The sequence below is a fragment of the Sorex araneus genome, chromosome 3 (genome assembly GCF_027595985.1).
Source record: "Sorex araneus isolate mSorAra2 chromosome 3, mSorAra2.pri, whole genome shotgun sequence".
Lineage (NCBI taxonomy): Eukaryota > Metazoa > Chordata > Mammalia > Eulipotyphla > Soricidae > Sorex > Sorex araneus.
The window spans coordinates 99,288,802-99,309,461 of NC_073304.1; the positions used below are offsets into that span (position 1 = coordinate 99,288,802).

The 20,660-nt window shown below is 59.1% G+C and overlaps 1 protein-coding gene across 1 annotated transcript in view; it reads right to left on the reverse strand.

Annotated features, from left to right (window-relative positions):
• Positions 1-20,660, reverse strand: part of LOC101549557 (coiled-coil domain-containing protein 33) — a 62,901-nt gene that overhangs the window by 19,280 nt on the left and 22,961 nt on the right. The window contains exons 5-9 of the mRNA XM_004611840.2: positions 12,035-12,168; positions 7,821-7,930; positions 5,573-5,689; positions 3,474-3,565; positions 1,916-2,036 (exon numbers count right to left, since the gene is read on the reverse strand). Of these exons, the coding sequence (XP_004611897.2) occupies positions 1,916-2,036; positions 3,474-3,565; positions 5,573-5,689; positions 7,821-7,930; positions 12,035-12,168 (574 nt within the window). The remainder of the gene's footprint in view (positions 1-1,915; positions 2,037-3,473; positions 3,566-5,572; positions 5,690-7,820; positions 7,931-12,034; positions 12,169-20,660) is intronic.

Here is a 20,660-nt window from a genome sequence, read left to right on the forward strand (position 1 = left end):
CCACACTCAAATACACTCTCACACATACAGCCACACACACATACTCAACTACACTCAGTCTCACAGTACCACATACACACGCCCCCACACTCACACACACACACACATACACATGCACACACACACGCGCGCACACACAGGACAAGGCCTGTATGGATCTGAGCAGTGAGCCAGGGACTCGAGGGAGCAAGGACAGGTGAGACTTTGCCTGCCTGTGATAGGGACAAGGGGGCCCCAGGAAGAACCCCACCTGAGGGGGGCTGCTCCGACAGCTCTGAGGCTGGCTGGGAGGCCCGGGGGCTGGCTTGAGGGCAGCACTCCCACCCAGGAAAGGACCGACAGCAGTACCAGCTCACAGGAGCCCCATGTTCCCCGGGCTTCTCCCCCTCTAATGCTCTGGGCGGCGGGGAGCACCCACTGGCTGCCCTGTGGGGAGGGGAGGAGGGTGTGGCCTGGCCTCCCTGTGCCCCGCACCCCGCCTCGCCCCCCCTCTGCTGGCCTCTTGACGCCTCGGCTGGCTGCCCACAAGCCCCAGCCCGGGCCCCCTGCCCTGTGCCCGGTGAGTCGGAACATCTTCTGCCGTGTTCTGGCTCTGGCCTCCGTGCTTCTTGGGGACATTGTGGGCACAGGGGTGGGCGGGGGTCTCTGGTAGATGAGACAGGCGGCCAGGGTGGGCCTGGGTTGGGGAGGGGGTTCACTCATTAAGACAGGCAGAAGCTCCTGCCCCTCGGGATGCTGGCTGATTGGTTCATAATTTTCTGGGCAAATGCAGGGCGGTGTGCGCGGTGGCCCTGGGGAAATCAGGCCGAGGATAGGTTCGGTTTTGAAGCCTTGGTCCCCGGCGTCCCCTCCCCCCATTATCATCCCCTCTGGCCCGTGTCTGAGCCTTCTTCAAATGCCCTTGTCTGGAATGAAGGTTGGGACTCCGAAAGGGTCCCTCGTTGTAGTGTGCCATGCAAGGGTGAGCCACGGGTGGGAGAACATTAGGGAAGACTCTAGACACCCCTGGGGTCTCCACAGGCCCCTAAGAATGTTGGAGTCCTGCTGTGGGACATGCGCCCGGTACAGGCAGTCTATGGGGAGAAACAAGTCTGCACCCCACCACCGTCTCCATCCCCCCTGCACCGCCCCCCAGTCTGGCTGGACACCTGGTCCAGTGCATCCTCCTCTCCCGGTGCTCTTGTTTGCAAATTGCCCTGTGCCAACCCTGCCCCACTGAAAACTCCAGAATCCTGAGCCAGGCCTGGGGCCCCCTGGCAGGTTGGAGTCAGAGTTCCATCTCTGGGCTGTGGCCCTGCCATCACCCAGCACCTCTGGGTATGCCCCCCCCCCACACACACACATTAAAAAAAAAAACCCAAAAAACCCAAAAAGATACAGTCTTGTATCTGTATGTCTCCTTCCTCAGGCTCACAACCCTCTTGCCTCTGATTAAAAACAATTTTTTTGGTGGCGGTTAAATATACATCACATAAATGTTAACACTGTCACTGTTCTAAGTGTGCAGTTCTGCAGCATTAAGCACATTCATGATGTCTAAACATCACTCCTATTTCCAGAGCGTTTCCATCATCCCACACAGCCGCTCCATTCCTGTTAGATAAAATCACTCCTGTTCTTTGCTCCCCGGGGAACCACTTTTCCATGTCCGGTCCCTCTGCCCTGCCTGGTCTGGGTCCACATGTCAGTGGAATCCGGCACTGTGGTCCTGCTCTGTCTGCTGTCCCCTGAGCCCTGGGACCCCCACAGCCCCTCGATGACAGGCATTGGGCTAGACATTGTGGCCTTTGTACGTGAGGGCTCCTCCGCCCTGAGGACTTGGGGATCGGACTCTCATGTGGAGTGAGTGAGGGAAGGAGTGGGTGGGTGCTCGGTTCTGAGGGGTGCAGCCAGGGGAAGGCCAGGGGGTCCATACCTGAGGGAACCCGTTCTGGCTGTCGGGAGGCACATTGAAGCTCATCATCGACTGGACGGGGAAGGAGATGGAGGTGAGGGGCAGTCCCAGGGAGTCCGGGTCCTGCCTGGCCTGACTGGCCCTGAGGAGACACAGGAACGGGTCAGCACCGTGCCGGCGGGGGCGGGGGTCCTGCTCTCTTGGCTCTGTGCCAAGGGCACCCAGGTGGGGTCTGGGTTGGATGGGAGGTGGGGGAGGTGCGGGACATGCCTAGCTGGGGTCTGGACACTCCAAGACGTCCTCTGATGGCTGCTCATGACTTCATCTTGATCAGGAGATGAGCAACAGTCCCCTAGGGTCCCCGGGGCCCACTGTGGCCTTGGTCACATGAGAGTGCCTCAAGGGATCCACCTTTAAAGTGGGTCTGTGCCCACCCCCCACCCCCAAGCTTAGGGAGGAGGAGAACAGAGAAGGAAAAAGTCATGGGGAGAAGGAAGATGAGAAGGGCAGTAACGGGTGGAGGCTGGGGATTGGGTTTTGCTAGTGATGCGGGAGAGGGGTAGCTACATATCCAAACAAAACAGCCTCTCAACAACACAGAGCACGAGGTCTAAACTGGAACCACGGAACTTCGGAATGTGACCGTCCAGGTGACAGAATATGGGAACACTGTGTGTGGGGGGGGACGTTGGTGCAGGTGGTGGGACTGGCAGCACAGTGTCTGCCTAAATGTAAGTGTCTGCCTAAAATGCAACCATTGTAATCATGGCTCTTTAATTAAACAAAAATTCTAATAAAAATTAAGTAAAATGGGCCGGTGTCATCTGGCCTTCCCTTCGGGACCCTCCAGGGGAAGTCCAGGGTTGGATCTGGGAGGCAGTAGGAGGAGAGCACACAGGTGTGTGTGTGTGTGTGTGTGTGTGTGTGTATGTGTGTGTGTGTGAGACAGTGTGCAGTGTGTGTGCTCCTCTGCATGTTCTGTGCATGCATGTGCAAACATGCTTCTAAACATGCACGTATGGATGTGCCCATATGCGTGCATACATACATGTCCGTGTGGGCATGCATGACTCCCACAAGAGGCCCTTATGTATCAGCCTCTTCCTCCCTCACTCAGAGAGGGACGGGGGCGGTCAGAACCCAGACGGTGGAGCAGAGGAGTCTGTGAAGTGACAGGCACAGCTCAGCCCTCTGGAAGCGTCACTGTCACAGATGTCCTGGGGTGCCCTGTGTGGTGGTTGACCAGCTGAACCCCCGGAGCATCTGAGGAGGAGGGGGTGACCTGGGTGGGGCCAGGGAGGCCTCTGAAGTGGGTGCTCCTGGGCTGAAGGTCATGACTTCCCAGGTGATCCTTAGGTTGGTCCCTTTGGGGGACAACTGCTGGCCCTGCCTCAGAGCGGGGGGGGGAGAGGAGGGCTGAGGAGGGCTGAGGAGGGCCTGTGGCCTGCCCTCGGGAGGGCTCTAACTGCCCCTGCCCAGGGCGTCAGGCCAGCGAAGGTCCCCAGGGCCCTGGGAGAGATTTCTAGGGTTCCCCTCTCTGCTTCTCTGCCCTCTCCCCTGCCCAGCCGATTCCACTCACTGGAAGTCCTTGTAGCTGGGGACCACCCGGGCCAAGACCACCAGGGAGGTGGGGCTGTTGATGAGGAAGTCGTTGACTCCGTGGACAAAGACCTGGGAGAGGGGGAGCAGGTGAGGCCGGGGAGCGGGCGCCTGTCTGCTCCCCTGCCCCCCGCGGCGGTCACCTGCCGGCCCACTCCCTCACGCTCTAGCGCCTCTCTGGCTTCTCGCCTGCAGTTCAGCAGAGCTGGTGCAGCATCTGCCAGGGGCTGGGGGGGCGCCGCTGTGGGGGCAGGAGCCAGGTCTGCCCTGCACCCCCTGGCTCCTGGCGGGGTGCAGGCTTCAGGCCAGGTTCCTCTCAGTTTCCATCAGTCAGAGGGGGCACAAACCCCTCTTCCTGCCTCCCGCCAGAAGCTTTGGGTGGAGCATCTGAGAAGGGACGTGGGCACACTCTGACCTCAGACACCAAGTCTTCCCTGGTTCTCCCCAGCCCTGGGGCGCCTGTGGCTCCCCTCCCCAGAGTGGGGAGGCCAGAGGCAGACAAGCTCTTAATGCTGTCCTTGTTCCCGTGTTTGTGTGCATGTGCATGTATGTGCTTGCACATGCAGGTATGTGTGTGTGTACACACACATGAATGTGAGTGTTGGCATGAGCGTGCAAGTGTGAGTGCGAGTATGGGTGTGAATTCTTGGATGAGTGCATATTAATATTGTTGCAGAAACCCCCACCTTAATTAAGCCAGTGAGAAACCAAGCAACAGGCCTTAAGAAGTGGGAAGGCACTAGTACATCGTGTCCAGCAGAGGTCATGCTCCGAAAGAGCTGGACCTGGAACAAAGGCATAAGCTTTGTCTGAGGGAACATATGATGTGGGCTTGGGCATTTGTAAACAGCTGTGGGAGAGCACAGAGGCAGAAATTCCCAAGCAAGGTCTGGACCACCTCAAGGACACGAGCACATTTGGCGTCTGTTCCCAGGTTACCAAGGAACAAAGCGAGACTCTGACGTCTCAAGGCCATCCCGCCTGCTCTCCAGGGTTCTGTCGCCCTGACTCAGCTGCCCCTGGGCTGCTCCTCCTCTCTGGCCTGCTTGAAAGGTGGGGGAGGGGGTGCTCTTTCCTCATCAGTATGAATAGGTATGTGAGTGTGTGTTAGTGTGTGCATGTGTGAGTGTGTGTGCATGTGTGAGAGAGAGAGAGACGTGTGCGTGCCTGTGTGGAAGCTGTAGCCTACCCTCTGGCAGGGTGTGATAGAACAGAGTCACACGGTGCCTGCAGGTCTGACCCACCCTGCTGGCACCCATGGGCTGGCCGAGGGGAAAGAGATGTGGCCCAGGAGCGCCCCCCGCTGTGACACCAGCTATGAGAGCCTTCTTGCCCCTCTGGTGCACCCATTTCGGGACTGTGTCATATGATCTGGTGGGAGGGGCCAGCTCCAGCTGGTCACACACAGGCTGTGGGGGATTGGAATCTGCACCCCAAAGCCCTCCCCAAACTTCTGCTGGGCAGGAAGTTTGAAGCCTGGGGAAGGGCGGTTGGGCTCCATCCAGGACCCCTTTAGTCCTGCAGCAGGCCTGGGGCAGCTGGACCACGCAGGCAGGAGGAGAGAGATGAAAGGAAGGTGGGCGACTGAGTGAAGGACAGCTCGTCGGAAGGCCAGCGAGCCGCCAAGAAGGTTGGGCAAGTCTTGGGATAAATTTTTGCTTGTACAAAGTGAACCCTAGGTCACTCCTCTGTAGGGACAAAATGGGACATAGAGGCCAGGTGGTGTGTGTGGGAGAGGGGCTTTCCTCTCTCACCTCCACACTCAGCGGGACATGGTTTTGGGGCTCTGAGCTCTCTCAGCAGAGGGGTGCTGGGTGAGGGGCAGGGCGAGCACTCAGCCTCCGCCTCTCCCCCCGCCCCATCCACCCAGCCCAACCACTGCCTGCTTCTTTACAAACCCTCCTGACAATTTCTCAAAGGGCTGGTTAACTTTTCCCTCTTAATTACTTCCCCAGACACCCCTGCCCGACACCCTTAGGTTAGCCAGAGACCTAGGCAGAGGGGAGGCTGGAGACCTGCTCAGACTTCCCTCCCCCCGCGACAATGGGAGCCCACAGCCAACGCCGCCGTCCTCCGCACCTCCAGAGCCGTGTGGTCCACGCCGGTGTAGCTGGGGAGGAAGCCGCTCTTGCGGGTGATGGTCACGTACAGTTTGGTCGCGGCTGAGCCTTTGTTGCTTTTCTCGGACTTGGGGGGCTGGGACCAGGGCGAGAAAGAAGACACCCAGTGTGGGTGAGGAGGGGGCTGTGCGCGCCATCAATCCAGCCCTCTGCAGACCGTCACTTGGCATTGCTCCGCCGGGGCTGGAGCTGATAATTAAAGCTCATGGTCCCTGCGAGCCCTTTCAAGGAGATCGATATTATAAATCTTCCCTTTTCTATTTGAATATTTCATCGCCCACGCAAGGGCAGCCGCCTGCCTGCTCTCTTTGTAAGGATGTGATAACGAGGTCTAGCTTAGAGCAGACAGAGCACTGGGCTCCTGGGGAAGCCCCAGTCACAGCTCAGGTGTGGAGACTCCCCAGTGTTCCCTCCCTCTCTCTCCCATGCTCCTGCCCCTCCCTTCCCTGATAGCTCCTGCAGCCCAACTCCAGGCTCTAGGCTTGGGGTTCTTCCGGGAACTAGAAAGGTCAAGATTCCTGAGAACGTGTGTGTGTGTGTGTGTGTGTGTGTGTGTGTGTGTGTGTGTGTGTGTGTGTGTTTGAAGAGGTGCTGACACAGTGTTAGACCCTGGGGGGCAGCGGGGAGGAAGGAAGCGCCCACACCAAGTGCCAGGGTCTTCATGGACTGCTCCGTGCCTGTCCTACTTGATCCTCCAAACAGCCATACTGGGGTCTCTGAGCATCTCAATTTTGCTGACCAGGGGGAGACTTCTGGGGTTCATTCCCGATGCACACCCAGGTCATGTGGAAGCAGATAGCCGGGCCAGGAATCGGTGAGAGATGGACTCAGTTCTCCTTGTGTTGGCTTTTTGGGGCCATGGCTGGCAGTACTCAGGGCTTGCTCTTGGTTCTGTGCTCAGGGATAGCTCCTGGCAAGGCTTGGTGGGGGGGCATATGGGATCAGGGATTGAACTCGGGTCTGCTGCATGCAAGAGCAAGTACTTCTGTACTAGCTCTCCAGCCCCACAGGTTCTCCTTGTTCTTGTTCCCCCTCTCCAGGAATCCAGAGTGTGCAGAGGGGTGGGGGTTGGAAGGAAAGGGGTGCTTCTGATTCTTTTCTGGCCTGGAGCCTGGCACACAGTAGGTGCTTAATAAGCCACAGGAGAGTGAATTCTCCTTCCTCCCTGTCAGCACTAGAGAGGGCAGAGGGGCAGGCCTGGGTCTAGGAACCCAATATCTCCCCACGTCAGGCTTTAAACTCAGTTGCCCATTACAATGGCATATCCAGGGAGCCCTTTATCTCCCAGGTACCCCAACTCTCCAGGGTCTTCTCCTGCAAGGCAGCCCACAGAGGAGAAAGAACTGGGCCCCCAGCCACTGCTGCTTCCTTGTTCTGTGACCCAGGGTGAAGACTCCTCTCTCTGAGTCCCATGCTGTGGAGGTGAAGTATTCCCCCAGGGCGTGTGTCTGTCCAACCCACACCTGGCACCTACAGGTGTCTGTCCACGCCGTGTGGCCCTGATTTCAGATGCAGTCCTGCCCTTTGAACTGTTGCACCGGGACACATCTCTCACTGCTGTGACTGGTACTTGTGGGAAATGGCCTCTCCTAACTGGGCTGTTTCACAGAGCTGCATTTAGGAAACCCCCACATCCTTTTTCTGGAGGGTGGTACATCTGGCCATGCTTGGGGCTTACTCCTGGCTCTGAGCTCAGGGATCACTCCTGGAGGGGCTCAGGGACCCTGTGGGGTGCCAGGGATCAAACCTTAGTCAGCCTCCTGCAAGGGAAGCTCCCTGCCTGCTGTGCTACCTCTCTGGTCCCAACCCTCAAATTAATATGGCAACCATTCCTGTTGGCCTGCTCTGCCCTGTGTTTTTTTTGGGGGTCACACCCGGCAATGCTCAGGGGTTACTCCTGGCTCTGCACTCAGGAATTACCCCTGGCAGTGCTCGGGGGACCACATGGGATGCTGGGAACTGAACCCGGGTCGGCCAAGTGCAAGGCAAATGCCCTACCCGCTGTGCTATCTCTCCAGCCCCCGCTCTGCCCTGTGTTCAGAGCCCACACACCTGAGACTTGTCAGGGTGAGGAAAGGGTGCCAAGGGCTGCTCTGAAAAAAACTAGCTTGGGGAATCCAGGTGGTTCCCAGCAACTCCCCTTCCCCCCTCTCTCTGCACCCCTAGCCCCTAGTCTTAGCGCATGTGGGCCCTGGGCTCAGCCTCACCTTCACCAGCTCAAAGTGGTAGGGGTGGAAGGTTTGCAGGAACTTAATGGGGAGTCTATAGGACACCAGGTCTTCTTTGCTCTTTTGGTCCACCACCTTGATGATCAGCTCTGCAGAGAACAAAACGAAGGTGGCGTCAGGGCAAGGGTTAGGTTAACCCCCGCCCCACCAGTGAGACCCTGTGAGGTGAGAGCAGGGAGCAGAGGCTACCTGGGGGCTCCACAAGCATCCACACGCATGTGCACATGTCCCCACATGCTGTCTGGGTGAAGGACCATTCGAGGTGCTGTTAGTATGCACAGGTGTTATTCTCTCCTGGGCCCCAAATCCCAGTGCTGAGGTGGACGTGGGCTGGCCCAGTCCCCCATGGCAACACGTACACGGATCCACTTGCACAGCAAGAGTGCCAGTCCAGGATCAGGTCCCCCACAGGCCACACTCACACTCCCCAGGCCCTGGGGTCAGCAGGGGGAGTGGTCCTGTCTTTTCTATGGCCCTGGTGAGACATGCTCAGTCTTGAAAAGTGGCTTGTGAAATCTTTCAAGGCAGACGTCCACAGAAGTCTGCTCTGAGTAAAAGAAACTGGGGCAAATACCAAGAAGAATCTCCACTTAGGAAACCCCTTCCAGGGGCTGGGCAGGGGCAGACTCCCACATAGATGAGACCACAAGGCTGATCTCAGTACTGCTGGTGTGATCCTGATAAAGCGACATACTTGCTCCCCACCCACCAACCACAACCAAGTGTTCGAGCCCCAGTACATCACCACCAGCAACAAGAAATAAATTTGGGGGGGAACCTCAATCCAGAGAGACTATATTTTGTCCTGAAATGCACCAGCCCTGAGGCAAGCACGATGGCTTGAAAATGATCACAGCGTGAGTCTGGGCTGGACACACAGAACCATTGTCCCCACACTTCCCTTCATAGCCCTCATGTGGGCATCACCATCTGCTTTTATTATTTTTGAAGGGAGAGAGAAGTTTTGGGCTCCTGCTGGTGTTCAGGGCTTACTCCTGGCTCTGTGCTCAGGGATGTCTCCTGGCATCTCCTGGGCATCATCTATGGTGCCAGGGATTGAAATGGAGTTGGCTGTGTGCCAGGCAAACGCTTTCACTTTTTTACCATCTCGCTGGTCCCCACTGTCTGTTTTTAAATGTTGGTTCTGGGGAGTTTTGAGCCACATGGAACTGGCTGATGGGAGAGGCTGGACTCGTGATCCCAGAAATTTATGATTTAAGGAGAAAGAGGAGATGGAGGAGGAAAGAGGAGAGGGAGAAGGAGTGAAGGAGAAGAGGAGGGAAGGAGATGAGGGAGAATTAGAGAAGAAGGACAGAGGGAGTATGGCTGTGCGTACCCCGGGAGTCTTTTGGACAGCCCCTGCCCTCTGCCTTTATTCTCTGCACAGGTACTTTCAGAACCATGGACAGCTCCAGCATCTAGGGCCCCGTTTGGACTAGGGTGTGGAGGAGGAAGCAGATTATCCTCCCATTGTCCCTCCTCCCTACAGCTCCCCTAGATGCAGAGAGAGTGGGGGGAGGGAGAGAGAGAGAGAGAGAGAGAGAGAGAGAGAGAGAGAGAGAGAGAGAGAGAGAGAGAGAGAGAGAGAGAGAGAGAGAGAGACCCTTGCCACGGCCCCCTGAGAGCGGGCCATATGGAACCATTGTTCGAAGAAGGGAGAGGCCACCAAGAGGGGTCCTGGCTGCCTCCAAGACAAGGGAAAGTGTCTGAGTCAGCACCTTTGGGATCCAGGGTCCACTTACCTGTATGCTCTGTGACCTTCCCTGGTCTCTCAGCCTCTCTGAACTTCAGGTTCCTGCTCATTCTTTAAAAAGGAAATCCCCGCCCCTCCCCTCAAATAGTTATAAGGAAGGGGGTATGTTTTTCTTAGAAAATTCTATGCAAATGGTCCTTGTGGCTGTCACTATTTTTCCTCCTCATTAACCATCTGCAGTTACATACACTCACCCAACCCTGAAGGGAAAACACACACACACACACACACACACACACACACACACACACACAACTCAGCTGGGGGATTCCAGCATTTCCAGGCCAAGAAGCAACAATAGCTGCAGAAAGTAGCCCCCAAGGGCAGCCGACATGGGCCCGAGCCCCCAAACCTGGGCGGCATTGGCTGAGGCTAAACAAGGAGTGCAGGGTCCTGGGTGGCACCTCCCCCACCCTGCTCCCAGCTCTCTGTGTGACTGAGGAGCTGTAACTGGGGCAACGGACAGCCCCCTCCCCTGACCTGTCTCCGGGCTACAAACACGCTCCATCAGCTTCTCCTCCGGGTACTGCGCCTCCCACCACTCCTTTGTGTGACCAACAAGCCATTTCAGCCGCCTGCCTGCTTTGGCCCTGACACAGGCCCTGCAACTCCCCTTTGCTTTTCATTACCACCTCCTCGAGTTACCTCCTGCCTGTCCCCCGCCTCTTGGCCTGGCCCCCATCTCCCCCACCCCCTGCTGCCCACATCACCACAGCAACCGGGTCCAAGCAGGTTCCAACCAGTGTCCAGCTACTCCAATCTGTAAGGAGGCGCCTGCCAATATCCCCGAGCCTGCAGCCTCCCCATCCCACCCCTCCCGCAGCCCCCTCCTCCCTGAGTCCTGCTTCTCTTCCTGCCGCACAGAGGCCCTCAAGGCCGCTGACTGACCTGTTCCTCTAGTCACGTGAGACATGTAAAACCTGGGCAGGATCCCAGCCTAGCCCTGCTCACCACCGTCCCTCCTTCCTTGCCATCACACACGCACACACACACACACACACACACACACACACACACCACAGAGGCCTACCTCACCCACAGAAGGGTGCTCACACACCCCACCCTTACAGTCAGTCACACACAGGTAAGACACACCTGCCATTGCTTATATTCACAGACACGCTCGTCATCCATACCAGAGCCAGCACGAAGCAGCTCACAAGGACACACTCAGGCGTACGTGGGCATCAGTGTGAACCCCTCAATGTGCACACCTCTCCTCTCTCATCTTTTTCTGGTCCCCCCCAAGCCCTACCTCCCCCTTTCCCTGCAGAAACTGAATCCTCTGGCTTGTCCCAGAGTGACCGTTGTCCCCTCTCACAGCTGCTCCCCCAGGCCCGCTCCCTCTTGCTCGGACTGCGGCTACTATTTACGAGGAGCCCAGTGATTGGGGTGAAGGCCCTGGGGGCTGGAATGGTAGTGTAGTGTGTAAGACATGTAGCTTGCACATGCTCAACCTGGGTTCGATTCCTGGCACCCTATAGGGTCCCCAGGAGGAGTGATCCTGGCCCAGCCAGGAGTGATCCCTGAGCACAGAGTCAGAAGCCAGCTGTGAGCACTGCCAGGTATAGCCCAGAGATCAAAATATTTCTAGAGAAGCAGCCGGATGAGGCCTCTGTGAGAAGGGCCAATTGTAAGATGAGAGGAAATGGGGGCTGGGCCGATAGCACAGTGGGTAGGGCATTGGCCTTGCACGCAGCCAACCGGGTGTGATTCCCAGCATCCCAGATCGTCCCCCGAGCACTGCCCAGAGTAATTCCTGAGTGCAGAGCCAGGACCATTGCCAGGTATGACCCCCCCACAAAAAAGATTTGAGGAAATGAAGAGGCACTGTGGGGACCCGAAGGTCTGCAGTGACAGTGCCCAATCCCAGTACCCAGGGCGTTCCCATGTGTCCGTGGGCACAGGAGCCTTAAGTTATTTGCAGAGCTGGAATCTGCCCACATGCAGGTTCTGGAAAGGCATCCAGGGGCCAAAAGAGGGTGAAGTAGGCAGCAGCCCCTGGCCAGTGTGTGGAGGAGCCACTCAGAAGCGGGAAGGATGGGAGGATGTGCCAGGCTGGGCTCTCGCTGGCCTCACGCTGTCTCCTCTCAGCCGGGTGAGTGCTCGGCTCCTCCTTGGCTGAGTCCGCCTGAACGATGCGTGGGGGCATGAGAGGAAGCCGCAAGGGGCTGTTTTTATGGGAGACGGCAGTAAGAGCCACCGTGAAAATAATGACAACAGGCATAAAAAAGATCGGCTCCTATTGTCTGGGAAATTCATTTATGTGGAGCAACTTATTTTCTGAGCGGGCCGGGGAGATGAGGCATGACAGCATTATGAGGTGTTTTTTTTTTCCTGAAGCGCACCAGGAGGGGTTCAGGTGGCCTCCAGCTGAGCTGAGGGGGGGGGGGCTGTGCTTGCCTCCCGCCCCACCCCGCTCCCCGCCTGCTCGCCTCACCTTCATCCACTGTGTCCCGGGCCTGGATGTCCACATTCAGGGTTTGCTCCCAGATGGGGTTAGTGGTAGGTTCTGGGGTCACCGCAGTGACAACCTTGGTTTTTGGCTTCTTGGCTTCCTCAGAACTGGCCTTCCTAGAGAGATAGGGGGACTGGCTGAGTCTGAGGGAGGAGGCTGGTGAGGAGAGATGGGGGGCTGGCTGAGTCTGAGGGAGGAGGCTGGTGAGGGGGTTTCTCTCCCTGGCCAGGACACTGTGGTCATAGTGCTTCTGCCTCTCCTGTCCGGGTCAGTAGGAGGCTGTGGCCATTGTGGCTGTGGCCTTTATGCAGAGCCGAGGACCCCAGAGGGGGTGGGGAGCACAGAGCAGAGAGTGGGGGGCAGACACCTGACCTGCCAGGTGCCCATGTGCTATACACCCCCTCCCGGCCTTCTTCTCTACACCCCGTCTGCGGGACAAAGCCTAGGGCAAGGGCACCTTGGGGCAGTCCCTCTCTTGTGACATTTGTTCTCTCTGAATTTGTGGACCAGAGTCCCCAGGCTCAGCCCAGTCCCCCCACCCGACCGGATCTGCTCCCCTCAGCAGAGCAGGCTGGGCAGGGCCCCCCACACAGTGCAGCTTAAGCCTTCTGCAGGCTGGGGGACCCCATGGTGTCTGGGTCAGTGTCCCTGAGTCCCTGAGCCATCAAGCACCCAGCCAGAGTTCACCTAAGATCCATCCTTCTTTTCCATCCTTCTTTTCTTCCTCCCTTCTTCCCTCCCTCCCTCCCTCCTTCCACCCTTCTTTTCTTCCTTCTCTCCTTCCTTCCTCCCTCCGCCCCTTCCTTCCTTTCATTCTTTCTTTCCTTCCCTCCCTCCCTCCTTCCCTCTCTCCTTTCTTCCTCCTTTCTATCCTTCCCCCTCTCTCTGTGAAACACACAGTGATGCAGGGCTGTTTTGGGCATAAATAAATGGAATAACTATGTGTAATGAAACTGCCATATTAAGTACAACAGAAGTGTTCATGATCATAGTTTTTTGGCTTTTTTTTTTTTCTTTTTGGGTCACACCTGGCAATGCATAGGGGTTACTCCTGGCTCTTCACTCAGGAATTACCCCTGGCAGTGCTCAGGGGACCATATGAGATGCTGGAATTCGAATCCGGGTCGCTGCATGCAAGGCAAACGCCCTGCCCGCTGTGCTATCGCTCCAGCCCCAATGATCATAGTTTTAATCGACTCTGGCCTGGGATTCCCCTACTGTGACCGCAATTCTGAGTCTGTAGCTGGAAGTCCCAGAAAGGACGTAGGGCTCAGGGCCTTGGATGGCTCAGTAGCAAGGATGCCCAGCTGGAAGTCCCAGAAAGGACGTAGGGCTCAGGGCCTTGGATGGCTCAGTAGCAAGGATGCCCGTCTGGGAAACCTGAGACCCTGAGTCCCACCCACGTGCCAGCATGCCATACAGCAGCCCAGTATGTCACCTTGGGTCATTGCAAGAGCAACTGAAAGGGAAGGATTGGGGCCAGGAGACAGAACAGGGTGAAGCGCTGGCCTTGCATGGTGCCGAGCCTGGTTCAAATCCGTGATGGGTCAAGTCCCTGATGCACCATTTGATCCCCCAGCACTGCTGGGAGTGATCCCTGAGCACAGAGCTCAGAGCAAGCCCTGAACACTGCCAGGTTTAGCTCCCAAACAAAAAGAGGAAACAATAAAAGTGAAAGGAAGAGGGGAAAAGAAGAAAAGGAAAGGGAAGTTAGCCCGAGTTTCTGGGCCGTGGAACACAGAGTGGGTTTGAACGAGGTGAGGGGGAGAGGCCTCCTGGCCAGATCACGCCACACTGAGCCTTACATGGCGCCCCCAGAAGCAGCCCCTCCCGCAGGGAGTGGAGAATAATTCCCAGCAAGGAAGCTTCAGGCCCCTAGGAGGGCCCCTAGGAGGGCTGGCCCGGGCCACCACCTGAGCCCCCTCTCGCCACTGTGCTCCAGCCCCCCTCCTCACCACCAGAGGCCTCGGGCTCCCAGCAGCCCAGGCTGCCACTCCGCTCCATCCGCTCCCGTGCTCCCTCCCTCAGGCCTGTGCTCCACAGAGGACCAGAGGACAGCAGCATAATGCAGGCAGGATGGGGAGTGCCTGGGAGGGGTGAAGGAAGAGGGGTCAGCCAGGGGACTATGCTCCCAGAGACACCCGGAGTGTGACGCAGGACTGATCTTAGCGCCCGAACTGAGGGGTTCCCTGAGCCTCCCCTTCTCTCCTGAGCTTGCCACCCCCAATCTTCTTCTCTGGACCCTCCCTCCTGCTCTGGGCACCCTAGTAGTGGCAGGTGGGCAAGTTTGCTTGGCTGGGGCAGAGAAAGGGTTAAGCCTGGCTAGGCCTTCTAGGTGAGCCCCAGGGGAGGGAGGCTTTTAGCAGGAGGGAGCTTGGCAGGGTAATGGCTTTCCTGGCACAGGGGACCCCGGGCTACTCTAGAAATTGGAGGGGGGCTCCCCAGGGCAGGATACAGCGGAACAGCTTCTCCCCGCCCCACCCCACTCTGGCCTCCAGCTGGGCAAGCAGAAGCTGAGTGTTAGGGCTCCCCCCACTTTAGGTACTGGGGCAGGCTGCAAGATGGGTGCCCCTCCTCCCCCCTGGAGGGATACTGTGTGTGGGGGCTGCCTGCTGTTTAGGGCTCAGACTTCATTCACATGGGGGCAGCCCCAGCTGGTGGGAATGGGGATCCCTTTAGACGCCCAACAGTCAGCCTGGCCCCTCAGTCTGGCCTGCCCCCCACATATTGAAGGGGTCAGTATGTGAGCACCCTGCCTCCTATCAGGCAACCCCCTAGGGTGGGGCCAGAGGAGAGGCCGGCACAGAACAGATGGGAGAAGGGAGGAGAAGGGGAGGGGGAGTGGGGAGGGGGAGTGGAGAGGAAAGGGAGGAGAGGGAGGGGAAGGGAGGAAGGGGAGGGGGGAGGAGAGAGGGGGAAGAGGGAGGAGAGGGAGGGGAGGAGGGAGGAGGGAAGGGGGAGGAGGAGAGAAGGGGATGGGAAGGGGAGGGGGAGGGGAGGAAGGAGAAAGGGGAGGGGAGGGGGAGAGGGGAGGGGAGGGGAAAAGGGGGAGGAGGAAGGAGAAGAGGGAGGGGAAGGAGGGAGGAGGGAAGGGGAGGGGGGAGGGGAGGAGGGAGGAGGGAAGGGGAGGGGGAGGGGAGGAGGGAGAGGGAGGAGAGGTGGGAGGGAGGAGAGGGGGAGGGAGGAGGGGGGAGGAGAGAGGGGGAGGGAGAAGACTTCTCCTGGGAGTGGGGCTCTGTCTGCTTCTTCCAGGCTGGGGTGTGGGACACATACATGCGCACACACACACATGCACGCACTCACACACACATACACATGCATGCACACACACATGTACACACACATGGACATTGACAGGGCTGTCCTGAGAGGCCTGTGTGCACATTGCACCCCATCTCTGCACCCAGCCCCTCAGTCTGCCAGCCCTCAAGATGCTCCTGGGAGCTTTAAGGCCCCTGCCCCCTGCCCGCCCACGTTCCAGGTCGAGCCCTCCTCAGAGCCTCAGAGCATGCACGTGCTCAAGGCCTTTGCACCCTGGAACATGCTTGGTGCTCCGTGTTCCATGCTCTGTGCTCCAAGCTCCATGCTCCATGCCGTGGAGCCCAGGACATGGGCTGTCCAGCTTGTCCCAAGCTGGCCAATCTCAGGGCAGCACCAGAGGGCCAGGAAAAGGTCTACTCTAGCTACTGGGGTGCTGGAGGGGCAGGGCTGATCCTGAAAGACCAGGGGGTGCTCCCAGGAGGCCCGAGGGAAGAGTCGATGGGCAGACTGAGGAGGGTGGCGGGTGGCAGGTGGGTAGGGGACAGCACGCGGAATGGCAGGTTATGTGACCTTTGGCCGGGTCCTGGCACCCTGAGGCACGCTCATGTGGGAGCGGGGAGGGACAGGGGCTCCGCCGGGACCCCTGTGGCTGTGGCCTGTATGTTTCCATGTGTCTGTGTGTAGGGGCATAGCACCGTCTCATTCTGCCTGAAACCTAGCTGCTCTCGCCGTCACTGTCCGGGCCGGCCCCTGGGCCGGGGAGCACCTGCCCATTCTCCAGAGGCAGGAGGCACCAGACTCCCCGCCCCAGACACCCGTCCCCAGAAGGCACAGAAAAGCCCACTCCACCCCCCTCCTCAGGGGCCAGGGCCTGGTGCTTGGCCCTCATCTGATGGGCGTCTGTCTGAGCGGGGCGAGCAAGATCGCGGAGAGGGTGCCTGGGGGTCATCGCAAGCCTGGGCTGTGAGGCTAGGTGGGAGGGAGGAGGGGGTCCTTCCCGACCCCTTCCCTCGCTGCTGCTTCTCTCCACACTGAGCCCCCTCGGAGGCCGGGCAGCCGGACAGCCCTGGCCCTCCCGCGCGGGCCACTAAGTCCTCCTCTTCCCTCCTGCACGGTGGTGGGTGTCTGAGAGACAGTGCAGGAAGGGTGCTGGCCTGGTCAGTCCAGTCCAAGTATGATCCCCAGCACCCCACGTGGACCCCAACCCCTCCAGGGGTGTCTCTGAGCACAGAGCCAGGAGTAAGCTCTGAGCATCACCGGGTGTGGTGCAAACACAAATGAACAGCAGCTGCCCCCGGCCTGTTCCAAGGAGCTGAGACTGAGGCGAGGGGCTCCGGCCTGAAGCTGCGTCTCCTCCCCCTCTCCGCTGACCCTCCGAGCCCACCCCCAGTCCCCAGTGCAGCCGAGCCTACGAGTTCCAAGACCTCCCCACCTCTACCACCTGCGCAGGCCCGTTACTCTGGCAAAGGATGGGCTCTTGCCCTGGTTTCATTTCTTAACTGGACTCTAATGAACTGGCACTAATGACACTCCAGGAGGGCTGCTTGGAAGTAACCCCCCCCCCCCCGCCAAACACTGCTGGGGGAGCCAGCGGGAAGCCAGACAACGCCAGTGGGTGGGTGGGTGGGAGCTTGCTGCTCCGGGCGGACGGGGTAGGAACCCTGGGGGAGTGACCTCTCAGGTCCAGAGCCCTCTGGGCTCCCTGTCCCTCAGGGCCTGGTTCCCAGGAGGCCCCGGGGGTCACTGCAGCCCAGTGTCTGGTGACAGGCAGGAGTCAAGTCAGCCCAGTCACCCAAAACCCGTGCCCCTGGGAGGGGAATTTCTGTTTTCCCCAAGAAACCTTTTTCTCGGAGGAGCAGGACATGGGGGCAGGACCTCTGGCCCCCGAGGTCTCCCTGAGGCCTCCCCAGGGCCAGCTCGGGAGGGAACCCGGGCGCCCCCTGCCAGGCATGTGCTCTCCCACGGAGCACCCCGGGCCCCAGGAGGCATCTTCCTCAGGGCGGGGCTGGTGGCCATGGAAGGTCAGTCCTCTTGGCCAGGTGCAGCGGACCTGGGGGGCTGCCCTGCAGCTGTCCCGGACCCGTCTCCTCCGTGGCTCCCATTTGGAACTTTCTCGAGCACTGCCCTTGGGGCAGGGGAGAGTCAGGGTGGGGTCACCCTCACAAGGAGTACCCGGACCCTGGACTCCTGGCCCCCCCTGCTGAGCCCATAGGCGCCCCTCTCCCCGGGGCTCCTGGCACTTGGGGGGCCTGGAGCTCATTACCTGTCTGAGGTGCAGCAGGGCTCAGCACGTGGGCTTTTTGATTTTTCATCTTTGGGCCACACCCGACAGCACTCAGGGGTTACTCCTGGCTCTGCACTCAGGCATCACTGCTGGCTGTCCGTGGGGGACCACGTGGGCTGCCAGGCATTGAACCCAGGTGGCCACATGCAAGGAAAAGTCTCTCCCCGCTGCACTATCACTGCAGCCCCAGTGCTTGTTGAGGAAGGGCGCGCAGAGACAGAGGCAGCCCCACCCGGCCTCGGGACCCAGCCTGCCGGGCCCTGCCTCACTGCCTCAGCGCCTCTGGAACGTTCTGGTAGCAGCTTGTGCTGGGGCCAGGAGGCAGGCTCAGGTCCCAAGAGCCTGTCCTCGGAAGCCTGGACTCAGAGCCCAGAGGTGGGGCCTGGACACCTTGGGGCCCAGCGGCCCCGGAAACTGGGCGAGCCTGATGCTGGCCGCCGGCCTGCCCCGGGCCTGGCTCTCTCAGCGCACGCAGGCGCTGTCGCAGTGGCCGGGGCCGCTCTGCTTCAAGCTCCCGGATGCAGCACCCCAGCTTTGCTGCACTGTGCAGGGCACTGGCCACCGGCCGTGGACGTGCCTGGGAAGTCAGACCAGGAGGGGGCAGAGGAGGGCAGGGCCACCTACTCTCGCACCACACACTTTGGACTGGGAGCAGGAGTGGGGTCCCCGCCCCCTCTGCTGTGGTCCGAGCCCGCAGCCTCCTGAGCAGGCCGGCACATGCAGTACTGAGGCCGAGACTCCCAGCACCCAGGGCTCAGAGTCATGTCTATGTGCTGCTTCCCCACTGGACACCTGCCTTGGGGTCTCCTGCAGGGGCCCTCGGTGGCCCCAGGGGCCAAGGGAGGGGGCACTCCCTGGCCAGGTGGGTCCCTGGGGTAGAAGCAAGGAGGGAGGCGCGAGGCCTTGAGGATGGAGCTGAGGGGGTCCCCACAGCAGAGCTCCAGGGCAGGGCTGAGGTGGTCAGAGCGTCCAGGGAGATGGACCCGTGGAGCAGTGCTCTGGAAGCAGGGCAGGCTGGGGGGCAGGACAGACGCAGGGAGGTTAGGGAGCAGGACGGCCTCGAGAGGCCCAGAGAGGCCCAGAGAGCCTCCCTGCACAAGCCCTGATGTACAGGTGCAAACAGATGATTTCACACCTAAGCGTGGACCCACAGTGTCTTGGGAGATCCAGGCTGGAGGCTATAGGCACCTCGGGCAGTGGGCGGGGGCTGCGCCGGCCCTCGGGTTGCCCTGGCATGTTCTGTGAGATTGTGTCATATACCAGCCCTGGGGAAGTTTTTTGTGTGTGTGTGTGTGTGTGTGAGACTGTATGGGATTTGCATGTGTCTCTGAGTGTGACAGTATGTGACTATACTGTTCACTGCGTGTAACTGTGTGTGTTGTATGACTGTGTGTGGTTGTGGCTATGTTGTGACTGTGTGAGTAGGTATGTATGTCTATTGTGACTATGTGTGTGTGATTGTGTATTGTGTGACTGTGATTATGACATTGCGTGTCTGTGTTGTATGGCTGTGATTGTGGTTGTGTTGATTGTGGTTGTGTTGCGTGACTGTGCATAACTATACATGAGTGACTATGTGTGTATGATTGTGTGTGTGTGTGGTTGTGGTTCTGTTGTGTGACTGTGCCTGCGTCTCTGTTGTTTGGCTATGATTATAGCTATGTTGCGTGACTCTGTGTGTGACTATGCATGTGATAGTGTGTCATATGATTGTTATTGTGACTGAGTGTGTGTTGTGTGACTGTGGTTGTGGCTATTGTTGTATGACTGTGGAGACTATGTGTGTTTGACTATGTGTTTGTGTGCTATGTGACTGTGACTTTGCATGTCAGACTGTGCATGGCTGTGGCTCTATTGTGTTGCTGTGTATATGGTAACTTGTGAGATGGTGTGACTTGTGTGTTTGTCTGTGGTGCATGCTTGTGTGCTGCGTGCAGGGAGGCAGGATAACAGCCCTGGGAGCACCGGGGCAGGATGACTAAACTGCAGCAGACAGGCTGGAACGGGGGCCAGGCCAGCCCCGGGTTTGGGAGGGACGAGGAATGGGCGCCAAGCTGACCAGTTGTGTGTGCGTGCCTGGGCGAGGCTGCAGGAAGGTCGCCTGTCCGTCGTACCCTGTGGCCTCGCCTGTCCTGCCCGCCCGGCCCTCCTGGACGGCCCCTTGGGGCACTGCGTCCTGGGCAGAACTTGTGCTTCAGGCATCTGAGTCAGAGTCTCAGGCATGAGACACCTCGGGGCCCTGGGCGGCGGAGATGGAGAAACATCTGGAAAGAATCCTTTCCTCATCCTGCCTGGGGGTCTCGCTGGGGCCAGCCCTCGGAGCCTCGGCACCAGCTGTGTTTATAGCGCTGGGAAACAAGACGCTCACTCCACAGGAATGTGGAGGCTCTGAGCCTCGAGGGAGGTTCGCTTGGAGCAGGTGGGGCTCGCTGTGGGGGGCAGCAGGACGCAGCATCTGCGCCTGTGGGGGAGACACTGGTTCCCCTCCACATGGTCCCCCTTTGGCGTGTGCCCTACAGGAAGGGGAGGGGCCTTGGCCTCTGCCGGGGCCAGATGTGGAGTCACACCCACTAGTGATGTGACAGGCCCAGGCCCTTGGTGTCCTCCAGGTCCCCATGCAGCCTGTCCCCAGGGCTCGAGTTCAGCCAGAGTGCAGGGAGGAGTGGCCAGCATCCGGTCAGGCAGGACCATGGGCCTCCCCGACTCCCCCATTCCCCGTCTTGTGCCCTATCACTGCCACCACCCCTGTGTCAGTGCTTGAGTTGGGGTTTTGGGCCACCCTGCTGGTGCTCAGGGGACTATATCTGGTGCCGCGGATCGAGCCTGGGTCTGCTGTATGCAAGGCTAGTGCCCTACCCACTGTACTATCTTTCCAGCCCAGTCACTGTTATTTTGGAGAGTCCAACCCTCTTCACAGCTGGGTCCAGCCGATCCGTAGCCAGCTGGACCACTGGGCACTGCTGGATCATCTCTGGGAGTCATGCTTGGGCCCTGGTGCCACCAAGAGGGGCCACTGCTCTTTGAGGACCAAGACCACAAGGAAGGTGGAAGGAGCTTTTGGAT